General features: G+C 38.0%; 1 protein-coding gene across 1 annotated transcript in view; it reads right to left on the bottom strand.

Annotated features, from left to right (window-relative positions):
• Window positions 1-19518, bottom strand: part of dhrsx (dehydrogenase/reductase (SDR family) X-linked) — a 443758-nt gene that overhangs the window by 370497 nt on the left and 53743 nt on the right. The window contains exon 2 of the mRNA XM_028800889.2: window positions 937-1044. Within this exon, the coding sequence (XP_028656722.1) occupies window positions 937-1044 (108 nt within the window). The remainder of the gene's footprint in view (window positions 1-936; window positions 1045-19518) is intronic.

The raw sequence follows: 19518 nt of genomic DNA, 5'->3' as shown, positions 1-19518 counted from the left end.
TAGTTATACATTATTATTATTTTCGTTTCCTGTTATAAAAAAATGCAAAAATTCCAAATGCTAATCGGTCACATCAACCACCACCATCACCACAACAGACTGAATTGTAAATGAATGAGAGAGGCCAATGTTTATCAGTGTTTTTATAATACTTTTAACACATATGGCTGGTTACAGTAGCAAATATTATGAAATGCAAGTGAAGCTTACTGAGTAGACTACAAAACAATGAAGGTGCTGGTTCATTTATACAAGAAAAGTCGACTATGTGCAAATCACTTTTCCTGCATGTGCTAATAGTGCACAGATATGGCAAGAATTGAAAACTCTTACCATGCACTTGATAAAATAGGTAAATGCATAGACAGAAACTGCACTACACCAAACAGAGACTGCGGCTACAGAACCCACTCCTTGGTACATTTAGGACTGAATATGAAACAATTTGTGAGACAAATGACACATCTCATTAGTTTTGACTACCACCTTCAAAATGACAGCATCAATTATGTCACATTATGACACAAGTAGAGCGAACCGTACTACCTTTATTGAGTTATTTCCTTATTACAGGCTAGCTTAATAAAAAATAAGGAAACCATAGGCTTAACCACCTTAGTAAGTCTGTTCACAGTGCAATACAAAAGGCTTTTGTGACACTGAAAGGCACTATATAGCATTAAGACAGACCGAGATGTTGAGTATGGCTCATGCATGGCTTTAAAGAGAGACACATGAATAATAAATTTGTCATTTATTTATGTGCCCTGTGGGTGTTTGCGTGTCTGCAAGTATGTGCTAGACAGTTTAACCACAACTAAAAATCAAACCTGTTGTGTTGCTTCCCTCTCATCATCAAAACAAGCAGCTGACAGCAGCCAGTAAATGAAAAAGAAGGACAGCAAAGCAGGGGTCGGGACTGCCGGCTCACATTACCTATTATCACATGCATTCCAAGTCTTGCCAGATGTCTTGCGGTCTCAAACCCAATTCCTTTGACACCTCCGGTCACTATGGCAACTCTTCCATTCTGTTTGGGAAAAGCTGCACAAAGAAAGAAAGGAAGACAGAAAAAAATTAAGGTAGCTTTCCACAGGTGATGTCCGGCATAGTAAAAAAAAAAAAAGAAACAGATGACAGCTTAAATAAATGAGGCATAAAAATGCAATCCAAAACCTCAACAAACGTCTTGCATATCTCAAGAACCTCCGTTTTTAACACATTGGCAATGCAACACCTGGCACACCTCTGGTCACTTGATAGAGTGGAGCTGCTTATGGAATCCTATTATGGACAGAACTCAAGATCAAAATTGATAAATTTATCCTCTGATTTACATTTACATTTTTTTAGAGGATTACCACTGTACCTTAAAAGAGATACAGATTTTTATGTATTTCAGCTGGTGCGAGACCTTTCCATGATGAGAAAGTGAGCCTGTGTTTGATACTGAAGCACCTTTATTGTGCATTACCGCCAAATGGCAAAGCCACTAGGGGGCCAGCATTGCAATCTTTATAGCACCTTTCACAGTAAGCAGCATGGAGAAGTGTTTAAAAAACCACATTTCTCTCCATAAATAATTCTATTATTATTGCAAAACCTACAAAAAAGACACTATATTGTCCTATATCTTCACAATTCTAAGTTGTGCATTAGATTAGTCAAGGATCTGTAAACAAAGATTGTTCAGTCTCATGGTTTAGGGGAAGGCTACAAAAAGCTATTTCAGAGGTTGAAACTATCAGTTTTAACTGTAAGGAATATAATCACGAAATGGAAGGCCACAGGCACAGTTGCTGTTAAACCCAGCAGGTCTGGCAGGCCAAGAAAAATACAGGAGCGGCATATAAGCAGGATTGTGAGAATGGTTACAGACAACCCACAGATCACCTCCAAAGATCTGCAAGAACATCTTGCTGCAGATGGTGTATCTGTACATCGTTTGTGCAAATTGCACTGAATTGCAAAAAAACATCTGTATGGCAGGGTGATGAGAAAGAAGCCTTTTCTGCACTCACGCCACAAACAGAGTCGCTTGTTGTATGCAAATGCTCATTTAGACAAGCCACATTCATGTTGGAACAAAGTGCTTTGGACTGATGAGACAAAAATTGAATTATTTGGGAATAACAAAAAGCACTTTGCATGACGGAAGAAGAACACCGCATTCCAAGACAAACACCTGCTACCTACTGTCAAATTTGGTGGAGGTTCCATCATGCTGTGACTACAGGGACTGGGGCCCTTGTTAAAGTCGAGGGTCAGATGAATTCAACCCAATATCAACAAATTCTTCAGGATAATGTTCAAGCATCAGTCACAAAGTTGAAGTTACGCAGGGGTTGGATATTCCAACAAGACAATGACCCAAAACACAGTTTGAAATCTACAAAGGCATTCGTGCAGAGGGAGAAGTACAATGTTCTGGAATGGCCGTCACAGTCCCCTGACTTGAATATCATCGAAAAACCATGGGATGATTTGAAGCAGGCTGTCCATACTCGGCAGCCATCAAATTTAACTGAACTGGAGAGATTTTGTATGGAAGAATGGTCAGAAATACCTCCATCCAGAATCCAGACACTCATCAAAGGCTGTAGGAGGCATCTAGAGGCTGTTATATTTGCAAAATGAGGCTCAACTAAGTATTGATGTAATATCTCTGTTGGGTTGCCCAAATTTATGCACATGTCTAATTGTGTTATGATGCATATTGCATATTTTCTGTTAATCCAATAAACTTAATGTCACTGCTGAAATACTACTGTTTCCATAAGGCATGTCATATATTAAAAGGAAGTTGCTACTTTGAAAGCTCAGCCAATGATAAAGAAAAATCCAAAGAATTAAGAGGGGTTCCCAAACTTTTTCATATGACTGTATATTATATATATATATATATATATATATATATATATATATATATATATATATATATAATATATATATATATATAGACACATACGCACACATATTTTATATACTGTAGTAGAACACAGTTCACACTGTCTGAGGGGATGGCAAGATGAAAGCTTACCTCTGACAAAAAGCACCCATGGCCTGATGACAGATGTTACAGAAAGTACCGAAAAGCCATACTTAATAAAAAGGAGAGATTAATTTCTGGAAAGTAACTCAAGTAAAAGTAAAATTTTCCTGTCAGACAATAATTCAAGTAAGAAGATATTCAATTTTTATAAGTTACTGTACATATCTAATGTATTTTGTAGTGATGGCTGAGAAAAATGTTTAATCTCACATTTTCATGCAGAATGGAGAGAAAAAAAAATGATGATAACAGAAGCCAACAGTGATCAGTGGAAAAGAGTACCAAAAATCTTATGTTACTTGTGTTGCATAATCTACATTCAGTTGTATGCTCAAAACGTGTAAAACACATGCTTTTTTTTGCTAATATATTGTTAAACTAGCCAAGTGTGGCATTCAGGACAAAAAACAACCCGAAGCAATTTTACCATATTCATGAACCTGGAGAGCATCAGCAAATTACCCAGTTCAGAGGACATGGACCCACCTTGTGCTTGCTGGCTTTCATGAGAACATACCATATCTTACCCGTACCACTGGCATATGAGTCCTATCAATCTTTTTCTTGAGAAAATACCTCCAGATAGACAACACTTTTAGTGAAAACCTCAAGCCTTGCCCTCCGTTGCTGAAATGTTTCACTTGCACATTGTTGAGCTGCGGCATTTGCTTCATTTCAACATTTTGTCTCTTCATCTGTGTCATTAGCAGGACGTCGTAGTTGTGTGGTGGTGTTTTCTGCACAAGTCTTTTGTAGTGAGAAGTGAGGTGCATGCAAGTGCTGAAAAATTTGAAAAGTGCATGCATGTGCCATCTAGTGGCTATGGTTGAGCATCAGTAGAGTGGACTGCTCCATTCACACACTGGACTTTTGTTTATATATGTCTAATAGTTACATCTCAAATAAGTAGCATCTGGGATAAACAGAAAACTAAAGTTTTGTGGGATTAACTTTTTAAATTGATGACCCTCCTCTCCTTCTCATTAGTTGGTGAAGATTTTCAAACTTTGTTTTCTGTTTATGCCTGACATGGATTATTCCAGATGTAACTATTTAACAATATTTTAGTGATATTTAAGAAACATTTTCTATAAATGAGTAAAAAAAGCAACTGTGGCGCTAAAGTAACTGTTCCTCTGTAGCATTCAGCACAGTATCTACCATCTGCTTACTTAACACAAAGAGTTCACTTCGCTTTGAGTTTAGCAAAATCTCATAACTTTGCCAAATTCTGCAAAATGCATGTAAATCTATGGGCAAGGAGGAACAGAACTAGTTTTGAGTGAATTATAAGAGTACAATAGCCTTAAGTGTCCCTGAGGCCTAGGGAAACATCTATACTGGACTAATGATGTTGGGGCAAAAAATATGACCTGAGATGTAGCTGTGGGAGAGCAGTTCAAGCACCTGTGCCTCACACAACAAAATATGCAGACGGAAAAAAAAACAAAAACTGGCAATAAATAAATAAATTATAGATCATTACGCTGACAGTTACATATCTTGGGGCACATATTGGTCCTGCCATGAAGCTGATCATTCCAATATTTAAAGTTGTGGGCTACGAGCGCAAACGGAACGTCTCTTGTTGTTTCCCAAGTGTCTGTGCAGATGCTCGATTCTTTTTTCCTCCACCAAGAAGAAACACCTTATAATTAGTAATAAACCTTTTGTTGTTATTATTTAACAGGATCTCATTCTGACATGAGCAGAAAGACAGGAGAGCTCCTTTAAGACTGGTTTTGAGATCACAGCTTGGCACATGGCTAATTATGTATTCTCTGCTACTAAGATACGGGAATCAGGGTTATATTTCCAGTGACAGAACACACTACTGGCGTCCTGCCTGGGGTTTGTTCCTGCCTTGCGCTGGCTGGGATTGGATCCAGCAGACCCCCGTGACCCTGTGTTAGGATATTACAGGTTGGAAAATGACTGACTGACTGACAGAACACACTATGGTTAGCTACACCTCAAATGAAAAAAATATTTTTTATTTTTTTTTAATGCACACAGGATGGAAATCTGGCTGATTGGGTCATGACATCATGACAATATGGCAAGATCTACTTAATCAAATCTTAGAATAAGCATTTATATCTGGAAAAAGGACATTCTCCTTTTTTGTTGATTTTAAAGATTTTCTCTTGCTGTAGGCTCTCCTCTCTTTCTCTTGGGCTGGGGTTAAATTCTGAATAGTTCAATTTAACACAGTTGTATGGAATGTTGTTTTCTTCGAATGAAATCAATTAAAAAGGTTCCAGGTGGGGCATGGGTAGCATGGCAGAACGGTTATGGAGGCGAATGTGGGAATGGGCGAGTCTGCAGTCACGTGCAGAACCGACCTGTTCCCTCATCAGCACTGGAGTCATGACTGCCACACCTGCATCCCACAGTAGTTTAAAAGGTAGCCAAAGTGCGAGTTGGGGCAGTAAATTGTCTCTCACCCAAGGAGGAGCCCTATAGGAGCTCAGTAGTAGATGACCTAAGGGGCATATAGAGGAGTACAATGGTGAAGATGAGCAAGATATGAAAGAGCTAAACCATGTCAAAGTTTAAAAGCACTGAGCACAAGTTTATTTTTGATAAATGAAGAAATAAGCAAGCAACACAATTGAACATGAGCGACATGTTTTGTTCTTAGTATGCATCAGAAAATTAACAGCCACATTCAAGATGTACTGTATTCTATCGTTTTAACAGGAGGGGTCGGCTGACAGGCAGTTGGAAAAGTCAAGGTGAGAAGTAATGACATTATGTACTAGCATTTCAGCATCTCTCCATTCACACTCAACGGGCAAGCATCAGCAATACTGTGAAGGTAATAATAACAATTTATGATAAGTGAACTTATGTGAGGCTCAAAGGATTTTCTGCAAACTGTTCAGGAGTGATTCTCCTCCATTCTTCTTGGCAGAATTGATCGAGATCCTCTAGGCTGGTGGGACAGCCCCTCCAAATATTGCCACAGCTTCTCAATAGGGTTAAGATCAGGGCTTTGACTTGACCATTCCAAAATTTTCGCCTTTCTGTTTCTGAGCCATCCTAGTATTACTCTGGCCTAATGCTTAGGGTCATTGTCATGTTGAAAGATGAAATTTCAATTCATATCAGACTGGAACAAGTTCTCCTGCAATATTGTGCGGTATTTGTGTCCATCCATTGTCCTTCCAACTCGGACAAGATTCCCAGTCCCAGCAGATGAAAAGCATCCTCAAAGCTTGATGTTGCCACCACCATATTCCACTGTAGGTATGTTCTTTCTTCAGGCACGGACACCACACACACCTCTTTGAACTCTGGGCAAAAAGTTCTGTTTTGGTCTCATCTGATAATAAAACCTTCTCCCACATCTTAACCGAGTCTTTCTCATGCTTTATAGCAACTGCCAAATGTACGTTTATGTGGGCCTTCTTAAGGAAGGAGTAGCTTCTTTCTTGCTACCCTCCTGTAAAGGCCTGTTTTATGGAGAGCTCTTGAAATTGTGGACCCATCTGCACCTTCACTCCAGTTTCAGCCAACGAACATTGCAGACTTCCAAGAGTGACAGTTGGATTTTTTACAGCCTCTCTCAACAGTCGATGTCTTGCTCTGATGTTTAGTTTTCAGGGATGGCCTGCTCTAGTAAAAGTCTGGGTGATGAACCTTTCACTTTCTGATGATGGATCCAGCATTGCTTAACGGAACATTCAAACTCTTTGATTTTTTTTTTTGTAGCCATTTACTGCCTTTTGCATTTCAGTGACTTTGTTTCTCACATCAGAACAAAGCTCGTCTGTCTTCATTTTTGCAGTGATTGTCCAACAAAGAATATAGCCCTTACAAAGGGTGCTTGTTATATCCAGAAAATATAAACGACACACAAGTCGTACCTAATTACGTTTAATTATGACTGTCATCTTTGTGTTGTTTGCAATTGATTTGTCGTTTGTGTAAACCTGGAACTTCCAAAGCACAAAATACTTCTGCAAACAATAACTTTGTGGAGTTTTTCTTCTTCAGTTAAACATCTACAGAAAATGCTTTGTTACTTTGGAAATGCACTGTTACAGCATAACAGTTCACATTAAAAATACTGAATGGAAAATGTGTACAGATTTTTTTGTCATGCAGAAAATTATGATGACTTACAAGGGGACTGAATGCTTTTGCATGCCACTATGTGTGTATATGTAAATATCTACACAAACATATACAGTATACAATAATTGTATTAAAACTCTATCAGAAACATAAGATTTCGACCATGACAAAATGGTGTTAGCAAGGATGATTAAGAAAAGACAAAATAAAAGTGCTATGATTTACAGCGTCAGAGGTTGCACTAAGATCAAATAGATGATGATAAAGATCCTGTTTAGCTGAATAGGTCGGAAGTCTCCTAGTAACTAACTCTCCAGCTCCTTTGCTAGGAATGGGAGGTTGAAGATGGGTGTGAATTTATCAAGACAGGATTATTGATAAGCAAAACCTATGCAGTTCACTTTGCCTTGAGTTCAGCAAAATCACTAGAATGTACACAAACTTCACCAACTCTGCAAAATGCATTAAAGTTAATGAGGAAGGAGGAACTGAACTAGTTTTGAGTGTAATGGTCTTTTACGTCTCCCGGAGTACTAGAAAAGGATCTGCCAAATATGCTGGACCGATTATCGTGGCCAAAAAACGTGACATTCGCTGTAAGGGCGTGTTTTCCAGCAGGGGGCACTAGCTCCCTGGTTGGAATAAGTTCTTTTTGTAATTGCAGCGTCTTAAGTAACCCGAAACTATATAGATATAATATTAAAAGGTGATTCCCCTCCCTTAGTGATACGGCGGTAAGAAATCACATAGCTTTCTTTAATGACAATTTACGTGGCATAACAGACGAGGAAGCCAATGACAAGACTTTTCACTGAAGTAGGAGCTCGATGTATACAGTCTGCCATTTTCGTCACTGCGCTAGAAGGATTTTCAGGATCGGATGACGTTATCTCCCATCCGTCCGTCGGCTTCAAAGGTGTGCCGGGCAATGTTCCAAGGCTTTATACTCTTTCTCCATGAGCAGGTCCCACTTAGGGAAATCATGCCATTCCAAACAAGGAAAAGCAGCTCCAATGTCGTGCTGACTCTGTCACACAGAAACAGTACAATGCCCATTTTTGTAGTTGTCCCTTTCTTGTCTTCAAATGCTTGCCTAGCAGTTCTAAATGATGAGCTCCTGTGTGCTAAATCTGGCCTTGTGTTAGCTGTACATGTGAGTGGATTTATAAAATATTTTTTGTACAAAGCACAGTGACATATTAAACTTAGGTACTTATTACATGGCGGCAGTCCTAACTACTGTTCCAACTCGGCTCAATCAATTAAAGAAACAGATGTAACGATAACCATAAACAAAACACAACAGATGACGACAAACTAGCAATAAGAATGAAGATATATGCATATAGATCAGTCTTTCTCAAAGTGGGCGATAACGCCCGCTTGTGGGCGCTGGAGGCCTACAGGGGGGCGTTAAAGGGCCCAGAGAAAATTGGGGGGTGTTGAAGTGGTTTAGGGGGGCGATGGCTTATTTATGTTTTTTTTCTAATATTTTAAAATTTAAACTAAAATCAAAACCTACCTACTATACTACATCGATTATTTCGTTCTTATTCCTGTCCTGTTTGATTGTTTAAATATAAATAATTTATCATGGCTTTCGTAGGTCGCCCATGAGCAATCAAGTTTTAACAAGTTTTTATTAAACAACGCGGTTTGTGCAATCCTGTATCAAGCGGCCGGATCATCGATACTTGTTCTAACTGATTCCGGTCGTTTTTATCAAAAATAAAAAATATAGAAAATAAAAAATATCGAATTAAAAAATGTTGAAATTTTCATATAAATAAAAAATTAATCTTAGCCCTAGCCTTAACCCCCAAACCAATTTTTTATTTATACTAAAATTTCGACATTTTTCAATTTGATATTTTTTCTTTTCTATATTTTTTATAAAAATGACGGTTACCGTTCTAACTTGCTCAGTACGAATTCCATCGAATGAGGTAAACGAGTTTGTGCATGTTTGTCTTATTCCTGTCGGTGCGTGCTGTATTTTAATCTTATATAAGACAGCGTAATACTTCTTTTATTTTCATTAGCGTTTTCGCACGCAATCATTAGAAAGTTTTTTAAGCTCGATACTTTACTCACGTATTTGTAAAGACAAAACCATGTCGGAAGCAAAAAAGAAGAGACGGCAATACAGTGCAGAATATATTAAATACGGATTTGTTGAAAATCCCACAAATCCATCTTCGCCTATGTGCCTTATTTGTCAAAAAACATTTTCGAATGAAGCGATGAAGCCTTCTAGGCTACAAGATCATTTGAATAAAATGCATCCAGATAAGAAAGAAAAAAATGTGGCCTATTTTCAAGACCTGGAAAAGAAGTACATAGCCTCAGCCAACTGTATCAAAACTTTTTTCAGCGGCTTCTAAACAAGACGATGACGGACTTCGAGCCTTGTACAATATCTCTTTGTTAATTGCTCAAACAGGCAAACCACACACTATTGGAGAAGAGTTAATTTTACCGGCAATAAAAGAAGTAATAACTACTGTGCTCCATAAACCAGCGGCAGATATTATTCGAAAAAATTCCTTTGAGCAATAGTTCTGTGCAAAGACGAATTGATGAAATGGCTGAAAATATTGAAGACTCATTGTGCAATCATCTGAAGACTAGTCAATTCTCAATTCAGTTGGATGAGTCCACTTTACCAACTAATGAAGCACTATTGTTGTCATACGTGAGGTTTATTAAAGATGAGAAAATATGTCAAGAACTATTATTTGCTAGAAATTTAGAGACAGATACAACCGGAGAAACCATATTTAATACACTGGAAAAGTTTTGTGATGAGAAAGAAATTCCCTTGAAGAATATTATATCAGCTGCTACGGATGGCGCTCCGGCTATGACAGGGCGTCACAAAGGCTTCATAGTGTACTTAAAAAATAAAATTCCAGATGTGCTCGCTGTTCATTGCGTCATTCATCGACAACATTTGGTTGCGAGAAATTTGAGTGAACAGCTGTTTCAATCACTGCAACATGTCATCAAAGCAGTCAATAAAATCCGAAAGAGCTCTTTAAATGACAGATTATTTAATCAGCTTTGTGTTGTTAATGATGAAGATTTCAACCGATTGCTGTTTTACACAGAAGTGCGTTGGCTATCAAGAGGTACTTGTCTGACTCGATTTTATAATCTGTTTGACTCTGTGATAGAGTTCTTGGAAAACAAAGACAAAGAATTGCGCAACAACCTCATCACATCAAAGAATGACATTGCGTACTTGACAGACATGTATAAATTGTTTAATGATATCAATCTCCAACTTCAAGGTGACGACTTGAACTTGATTAAAACAAAAAATATCGTTGCTGCTTTCGTAGCTAAACTGCTCTTACACAAGAAAAACATCGGCAGACGTGAGTTTCACAATTTCCCTAATTTATCAGAAGTACCCTTCATCAACGACGACTTGCTTGTTTACTGCCAACATTTGGAGAACCTCCACAGTGATTTCAAAGAACGGTTCCAGGACATTTTAAAATTGGAAATACCGGACTAGGTGTTGGATCCTTTTTCAAATGTTAACACAGCAGGATCATCCCAGCTTAAGGAAGAACTCATAGAACTGACAACGAACGAGGAAATAAAAATCAAATTCAAAAATGGCTACCAAGAATTTTGGCTACAAAAGCCAATCCCACAATTGTACCCTGGATTGTGGTCGATTGTTCAACGATTTTTGGTAGCATTCCCATCGTCATATTTGTGTGAACGTGGATTTAGTGCTGTGGCAACGCTGCTAACTAAAAAGAGGAATTGTTTGCATGTTACCGAACGCGGTGACTTACGGCTGTTTTTGAGTAAATTCGAACCTGATATTAACAAACTTGTTAAAAATCATCAGATTCATCCTTCACATTAGATAAGTTTTAAAATTTTAATTGAAATGTTTGTTTTAATTTGAATAAAAGTCTTTTTAAATATTATAAAGTTGTGTTTTTATTGCTCCCGTTAGTTAGAAAGTCTCATTTAAAATGTAAGTTTGAACTCAGAAACAGGATAAGACACATATGGCACGCTATAATTAAAGTAATGATTGCATTTGTGATTTTTAAGATGTGGTAAAATTTTGGGGGGGGCGCTAGAAAATAATTGATTCTCAAAGTGGGCGGTAGACAAAATAAGTTTGAGAACCTCTGATATAGATATACACACATTATACAGGTATACGTACATACACATATACACACAAGTGTCCTTTGTAATGTTAGGACAAAGACACATTTTTCCTTAACGTAGCACTGCTCCACAGTGATTAAACTGCACATTGTAGACTTTCATTTAAGGGTATTTGCATACGTTTCACTCACGGCATGTAGAAATGAAAACACATTTTATACATGGTGCACCCATTTCAGGGCACCATAACGTTTGGGACAATTGGTCTCACAGGTGTTTGTGATTCCTCAGGAGGGTTTCACTGTTTCATAAGATACCCAGGCTTGCTTCAACCCTTTAGAGTCCATAGTTGGCATTGTCCAACATGACGACAAGAGCTGTGCCAATGAAAGTCAAAGAAGCCATCATGAGGCTGAAAAACAAGAATAAAACCATGAAAGACTTCGGTAAAACCTTAGGATTACCTAAATCAATTGTCTGGAATATCGTTACGAAGAAAGAACACACTGATGAGCTCAGTAATGCAATGGGACTGGTAGGCCAAAAAAGCCTCCACTGTTGATGACAGGAGAATCCTCACTATGGTCAAGAAAAAGCCCCAAATGCCTGTCCAACAGATCAGAAGCAGTCTTCAGAAGGCAGATGTGGATATCAGCAGAAGGCTTCATGAACAGAAATACACAGGCCACACTGCAAAATGCAAACCACTAGTTAGCCACGAAAACAGGACGGCCAGATTACAGTTTGCAAAAAAGTACATAAAATAGCCTGTAGAATTCTTGGAAAAAGTTGTGTAGATGGATGAGACGCATCAGAGTGGTGGAGCAAAATATAGCGCAGACCACATCATCTGTTAAACATAGCTGTGGGGGTGTTATGGCTTGGGCATGCACGGCTGCCACAGGTCCTGGCACACTTCGCTTTATTGATGATGTGATTGCTGATGGCAGCTGCACAATGAACATTTAGGCGTAGAGAAGTGTCTGATCTGCTCAAGTTCCAATAAATGCCTCCAAACACATTGGATGGTGCTTCATCCTACAACAAGATGATCCAATAATAATAATAATAATTCTTTACTTTTATATAGTGCTTTCTATCACTACTCAAAGAGCTTCAGTGAGTGAGAAGCCACTTCAACCACCACTAATGTGTAGCATCCACCTGGATGATGCAACGGCAGCCATTTCTGCGCCAATACGCTCACCACACATTACCTGTTAAGTGGTGAAGTAGTGAGAGAGATAGCCAGTTAGGGACAGGGGATGATTAGTGGACCAGAGTGACTAGGCCGAGGTGGGAAATTCACCCAGGACTTCAGGATAAACCCTGATCTTTATGAAGGATGCCCAGGGATCTTTTATGATCACAGAGAGTCATCTAAAGATTGGTGCCACTTTTAGAGAACAGTGTCCCCATCACTGCACTGGGGCATTGGGATCCACATTCAGACCACAGGGTAAGCACCCCCTGCTGGCCTTCCCAACACCTTTTCCTGCAGAACTCCAAGATTTTCCAAGATGGTCTCTAATCCAAGTACTTGCCGGGCCTGAATATACTTAGCATTATGTTTGCCGCATACGTTAGAACAGGTCATCCACCAAAAGCTAAGGCTACACAGGAGTTTTTCTAAAGCTAAAAAAATCCAATTGAGCAGGACTTCCATATGCTGAAGAGAAAACTTAACACTAGAATTACCACAGCCTACGAAAAAACTCGGAGATCCGGCCCACCTTAAATCGCTTCCTAAATCCATTCACACCTCTCCCCCAGTGTCTTTTGTCCTCTAAATGTGCTGATAAAGACATGCCAGCAGCTGGCTATTCCATCCCCCCACCGTCTTAGAACGTGCATGAACTTCTCCCAGTTCATGCCTTGATTGATTATCTGGGAGTGACTGAACTGGAGTTTTAGAGTGGAAATAATAGATCGTTATTTGGAACACACGCATTTTATGTGTGTTTCGTTTCAACATTAATATGTGTAAACACATTGTTAAAACAGAAACTTTTTCATATTTTAGTAATAAATGTTACAAAATGTAGGCATAAAGTATAGAATGTGTAAAGACCGAGTTCCAAAGATCAAATAAACACTTTCACAAAAGGTTCAAAGATGATACAACAGTTTCTGTGGCGTAGTGTGCTAAGATTTTCTTTTCAGATCGCAGCAGCTTTGCTGTGCCTCACAGACCTGAGTTCGATTCCCCATTGAGGAGAAAGTGTTATTTTTTTTTCCTTTTTAACCTCAAATGGACATAAAATTTATAGATTGGTAAGCACTGTCAATTAATGAGATTGTTATATTTTCATGTGGGATGCTCCTTTTAAAATATTTTTTAACAATTGAGACTGCAATTAACATGAACAACTGTCCTTATAACTGTTATTTTTAAGATCCATAACACACAGACAGACAGAGCACTGCGTAATAGAGAGACAGACAGGCAGAAACTCACTAGATATATAAATAAACAGGGAAGGCACATGTACTGAAAGAAAAAAAAAAAGATCAACATGTGCGTTGTTCCTGCTGATAATCAATCAAGGCATGAGCTGGGAGAAGTTTGTGCACGTTCTAAGATGGTGGGGAGTTGGAATAGCCAGCTGCTGGCAGCATGTCTTTATCAGCACATTTAGAGGACAAAAGACGCTGGTGGAGAGGTGGGCCGGATCTACGAGTTTTTTCGTATGCTCTGGTAATTCTAGTGTTAAGGAGAGAAGCACCTGAAACAACTAGGAGCTGAAGATGGCTACATTAGAGGTTTACCAGAGCATCACCAGTGAAGATCCTCAGCACCTGGTGATGCCTATGAATCGCAGACTTCAAGAAATCGATGTGTGTCAAAGTATTAAATAAGCCTGTTTTAAACAACCTGCCATTGCTGTGACCCAAACACTATGGTGCCTTGAAATTGGGGAGACCATGTAAAAAAAGTGTTGTCATTTCTACATGGTGTGACCAAAATTAATATCCTTAAATAAAAGTCTGCACTTTAATCACATCTAAATTATTCGATTTACAATTTTAAACTGTGGAGCAGAGGAAAAGGAAAAATAAGGAAAAATGTCTTCGCCCCCAACATTTTGTACGGCACTGTATATCTATGCACTGATTGGCTGTGCCATGAAGCAGTGGGCACAAACCAATCAATGAGTCCTTACTGAGTTCATATAAGGGATGAGTGTTTGGGCCATATGCACAAATCTTAAAAGCTGTGAAATAATAACAATCACAAAAGATTTATTACTATTTACAAGGTGTTTCTATCTTTTTGATGGAAGACAAAGGTGCAAAAAAAAAAAAAAAAAAAAAAAGCTGGTATCTGCTTAGCCCAAACATTGGCTAGCCTGCCACGTTATCATGTTTGCCAGTAGTTACACTCGCTGGGAAATTTGGCGCACATCCCTCCCGTGCCCCCTTTATATAAAAAGCACTAGACTAATTATAATATAATTCTAGTAAGTGGTGCTCTAAGGGTATTGCTCTTGTCACAAAGTGTAAAAGTAAATGGTACACACCAGACTGTTTCCTTATGGAGCCTCAGAGTAAATGTACTCCTCAAATGGAAATACTGTAAGTTTTGTTTATATATTTGCAGCTGAAAATCCACAAAGGGAAAAAATGAGTCATCTATCTTAAAACAGGAATTTATTCCTAAGCTTTCAACAAACTACCAGGTGTCATCATCAGAGGAAAAATGATTAGACATACAGGAATCAAAGGCAATATATAGTAAAGGGTGGGTGTTGGTTATAAAGTCTTTTATTATTTGGATATTTTTTTAAGCCTGCATATTCTGGGATCAAGTCCAAAAGTCTGCCAATGGCATTTCCATTTGATAGCCACAATTCAAACAAAATTACCATTAACAGACACTTGGATGCACAAAGCAGACAGCTCCACAGCTTAACTGGAGTACATTTACAGTACGCATGCGTGAGAATGCTTCACATGGCTGCTACCCCTCTGTGAAGTTCATGCTGGCTTCACAAAGCATCATGAGGCACTAGGAAAAAAATGTTCACCTGAGCTGGTCAAATGGCAAATTTCTAGGAAAACATTCACCGAACAAGGTCACCAGCGAACCCCGATCTGACCACATTTGTTTTGTCAATCTAATGTGTAATACTGCCATACAGTACCCATTCTGTTTATTTTTGATCTTATAACCTCTCTTCCTGCTTTGGATCTTTCATAACTCCTGTCTTCTCCCGTTCATTTTTTTTTCCCTACTGTGCTTCATCATTCTTATATTGCTGAACACTAGAATGCCTGAACCCTACGAAAAAACTCGAAATCCTGGGCCACCTTAAATTTCTTTGCACCTCTCCATTAGCATCTTTTGTTTTGCAAATGTGTCAATAAGCACATGTAACAGGGAGACTGCTATCCCATTCTCCCTATCGCCGCGGCCAAGATCTGGCACTGCTGTTTTCAAATAGAGACGTGCTATAACAGAGGTGAACTCAGACGAGGATTCTATATCGAAGAAAGAGAACAGAAGACCTCCCTGCAAGAAACGCCCAGTCACACAAGAACAACGCAGCTGCATCAGGCGTAAAGGTGAAAGATGGCACCGTTTGAATGCAGCAAGAGGTCAGGCGTCATCCTGCCAGTGAATCTGCCACACACATGTCCTTCAACGAAACAGCAGGGCTTACAGAGCTCGCCAAGATATCATGCAAAGTCCTGTTTGTGATTATTTACTTATATAAAAGCCAGATCAAATGTTATTTAACTTGATTTACTTACTTCTCTTCATACAGCTTAAAGTCACAAGTAGGCTGCAGAGCTTCCTGTGTTTGATCGACACGGGCATGCTGACAAAGTACTGTACATGTGCAATGCCACTCCTTACTCAGGAAAAGATTCTAGTCGTCCCAAGGGAGAAAGACTTTCCGAGACTAAGATCATAAAGCTGTTTCTGGACAAAGTCAGAAGCATAACAACAGTTGCGTAAAGTGCGACAGGAGCTTCTACCTGCAGTTAATGTCACTTCAGTACTGCCTGCCTCTCTCACAGTTTCAAACTCCAATGCCATTAACTTTACAGCCAACAGTAATATTGTCTCGCATCTCCAAAATACCACATGCAGACTGCAGCCCGGGCACTGCCTAAGTGCAGTTATGGATGATCGATTCAGTGATGTTCAATCAGGAAAAAAGACAAACTCCGAAGAATTCCTTCAAATGACACTTAAATAATTAATAATGATAAGCAGAAATACTTCCTTGCTAGGAAAAGGGGAAAAAAACAAAACTCTTACTAAAATAAGAGCAACTTAAATAGCCTAACTTTTAAATACACCTGGCTCTAAAGTAATATTTCATTCCTATCATCAACAATGGCTAATGTTGAAACAGCCCTCAACTGTGTCTATTGGAATAACAAAAACATCTTTGTTTACAGGAAAATTAATGCTTCAAAAGTATACTTTATATCAAAGCTCAGAAAGCTGCATATACCTGGCTTTAAAAGTTCTCATTTCTAAAATCAGGAACTCTGAATACCAAGCACTTCACTGGAAAACTTCACAAAAAGATAATCATTTACTTCATTCTTTTACAGGCACTGTATGTGCCCACTATATGGATGTTAAAATAGGCAAGTAAGCAAATAAATCACTTTTGAGGATAGCTGAAGATTTATTTGCAATCGCCTCATTTTAGTCAATCACTCAGGAGTAAACTGACAACAAGGCTTCTCCATGTAAGAAAGTGGGAAGAAGTCTCACATTTACAAAGTCATTTGTGTTTAAAAAAAAACAAAACAATACAGTACAATACTGTGGGGAAAAAATAGGGAGAATAACTTTTCTCCAATTTCCTCCATAAATTAAGCTTTTTTTTTATTACTAACACCAGACAGTTAACACTTCTACCATACTTTCTTCATCAAGTTTATTCAAAAAGTAAAATATGATACCAGGCAAATCATAAAAGGATTTGCTTTAGCAAAAATAATAATAATTAACAAAGAACATGCATAATGATGGATTCTCAATAAAGGTAGGTCTTGTTTTTTACTTCAGTTTTTAGGTAGTAACAATGCATTACCTAAGAAGGCTTTTAATGTAACAGGTTTTAGAACACCTCAGTTTTTATGGAAAAGAATGCAGTTTAATATGTTAATGTTTAATGAAATCAAGGCAAAGAACAAACAATGGAAAATAAAAAAAATAAGTCAAGGAATCAACAAGTGTATAACATTTTATTCAAATTTTTGATTAAAGAAAGTAACCACCTTTAGCTGATATAACAGCCAAACTGTGGTAACTCTTTTAATTCAGAACGCCAGTCACTTTGTGCATGTTACCAACTCTGCCTCCAGCAATAGAACCCCAGACCATCACACTTCCTCCTTCCTATTTGACAGTTGGTGTCACACAATAAGGAACCATCCTTTCATCAACTCGACAGTGTACAAACACCCTGCGTGATGAACCAAAGATTTTAAATTCGGATTCATCGTTCCATAAGACTTTTCTCCATTCTGCAGAATTCCACAGCCAGTATTTCAAGGCCCCATTTTGTCATTAAAGGAATGGCTTTCTTCCTGCCTTTCACCCTGTCAAACCTGCAGCACAAAATCTCCTCTTCACAGTAGAAACTTGAGACTTGCTTTTTTCGACCTGCACTGTTAAGCTGTGCTTGAAGCTGTTGTGCTATGAGGCGTCTGTGATCATGCAAGATGGTGACTCTCAGAAACTTGTCTTCTGATTAGATTCTGACTTTGGGTCTGCCAGATCTCTTCAAGTCCATGTTTCTCCCAATTTCCAATTGCTTTTTGATTGTGTTGAACGCCACTGTACCACTTTTGATTTTTTTTTTTTTGTTGCAATTTCACTAAATGAAAGGACTACACTTCTACTGGTAATAATGCTCTGTCTCACTTAATTTGTTAATTGCCAAGTTTTATTTCAAAGAGTATAGTAACACAGTCTTTTCAAACTCTCCTTTAAGACAGACAGACAGAGCAGTTTAAAGTAATCAACAGAAGTTGGGACACGTGAAAATTGTTTGCTTTAACTTGCAAAGTTTAATTTACTTTAATTGCCTCAGAATATCTGTAGGTTGTAACCTATTAGTTGTTCACTGAAGAAGGCTCCTTTGTAATATTCTGAAGTTTCATTTTTTTCAGTTTCTACTAACCTAAACTTTAAATTGAAACCTCTGGCAGTTTACTGCTCATATCGTCACCATTTTAGGTCATTCATTGTATTTCAACAGAATACACTTCAAGAAAAACTGGGAAAACTGAAGTATTCTAAAACTTTTGACTGGTAGTATATATAAATAATTTAGAAAACAGTGAACTGTTTTACAAGGCTAGCTGTAAAACAATGTATAACCTTGCATTCTTTCATTGGCATTCTAGTTTTTGTAATTAATTTAGTTTTTAATATAAAAAACATGAATCATTGGTCCAGAGGAGGTTTATACAGTATATCCACTTTCATTTACTGTTTTGAATTGCACTGTTTACTATATAAGAAACACCTTCTGGATGCACTGGGACGCATCATCAGTGACGTATCCTGAGGTCATCGGCGTTTCGGGTCTTGCAACATCATACACCCTCGCTCAGGTGACCCAGCCAGGGTTGATCAATCCCCAACTTGCGTCCCAGTAGCGATCCACAGATCAGCCCTCTTTACCCAAAGCCACCTTGAGGCTTTCTTTGTGGCTTCACTTGCAGATTTAACGGCCTTCTGTTTGGCCTCTCCTGTAATGCCCAGCCGTGTGAGGACTCTGCAGAGTGAGTGTCCTGCAAATCCGATATTTTAAAACACATCAACAAAAACGTTTTTGTAACAGATTTGGTCTTTTTTTTAATATGAGGCAAATGCTTTAGGAACAATAAATATTTCTCAAAACACATACAGGTATAAGGGAGGCAATTGAGGAATTTCAGAAGTTTATCATGTATTTTATACTCTGAATTATACACTATGAAACAGGCCACCAATACTGTTACATTACATGAATCATGAAAGTTATTTATTTTTGTATTTAAAAATTACAAGTTCACAGACTCACTAAAAGTGAAAAGAAATATTTATCTATGAAGTCTTACTTAATGCACCTAAAATATAAAATGTGTTTCCACAAAGAAAATTAACTGTGGTTAATGTAAAAAGCCTTAAAATTAAAATAAATTTTTAAACGCATATATATATTATATATATATTAATATATATATATATATATATATATATATATATATATATATATATA

The sequence above is a fragment of the Erpetoichthys calabaricus genome, chromosome 4 (genome assembly GCF_900747795.2).
Source record: "Erpetoichthys calabaricus chromosome 4, fErpCal1.3, whole genome shotgun sequence".
Lineage (NCBI taxonomy): Eukaryota > Metazoa > Chordata > Cladistia > Polypteriformes > Polypteridae > Erpetoichthys > Erpetoichthys calabaricus.
The sequence above is the reverse complement of the archived record's forward strand: the minus strand, read 5'-3'. Positions and strand labels throughout refer to the sequence as shown.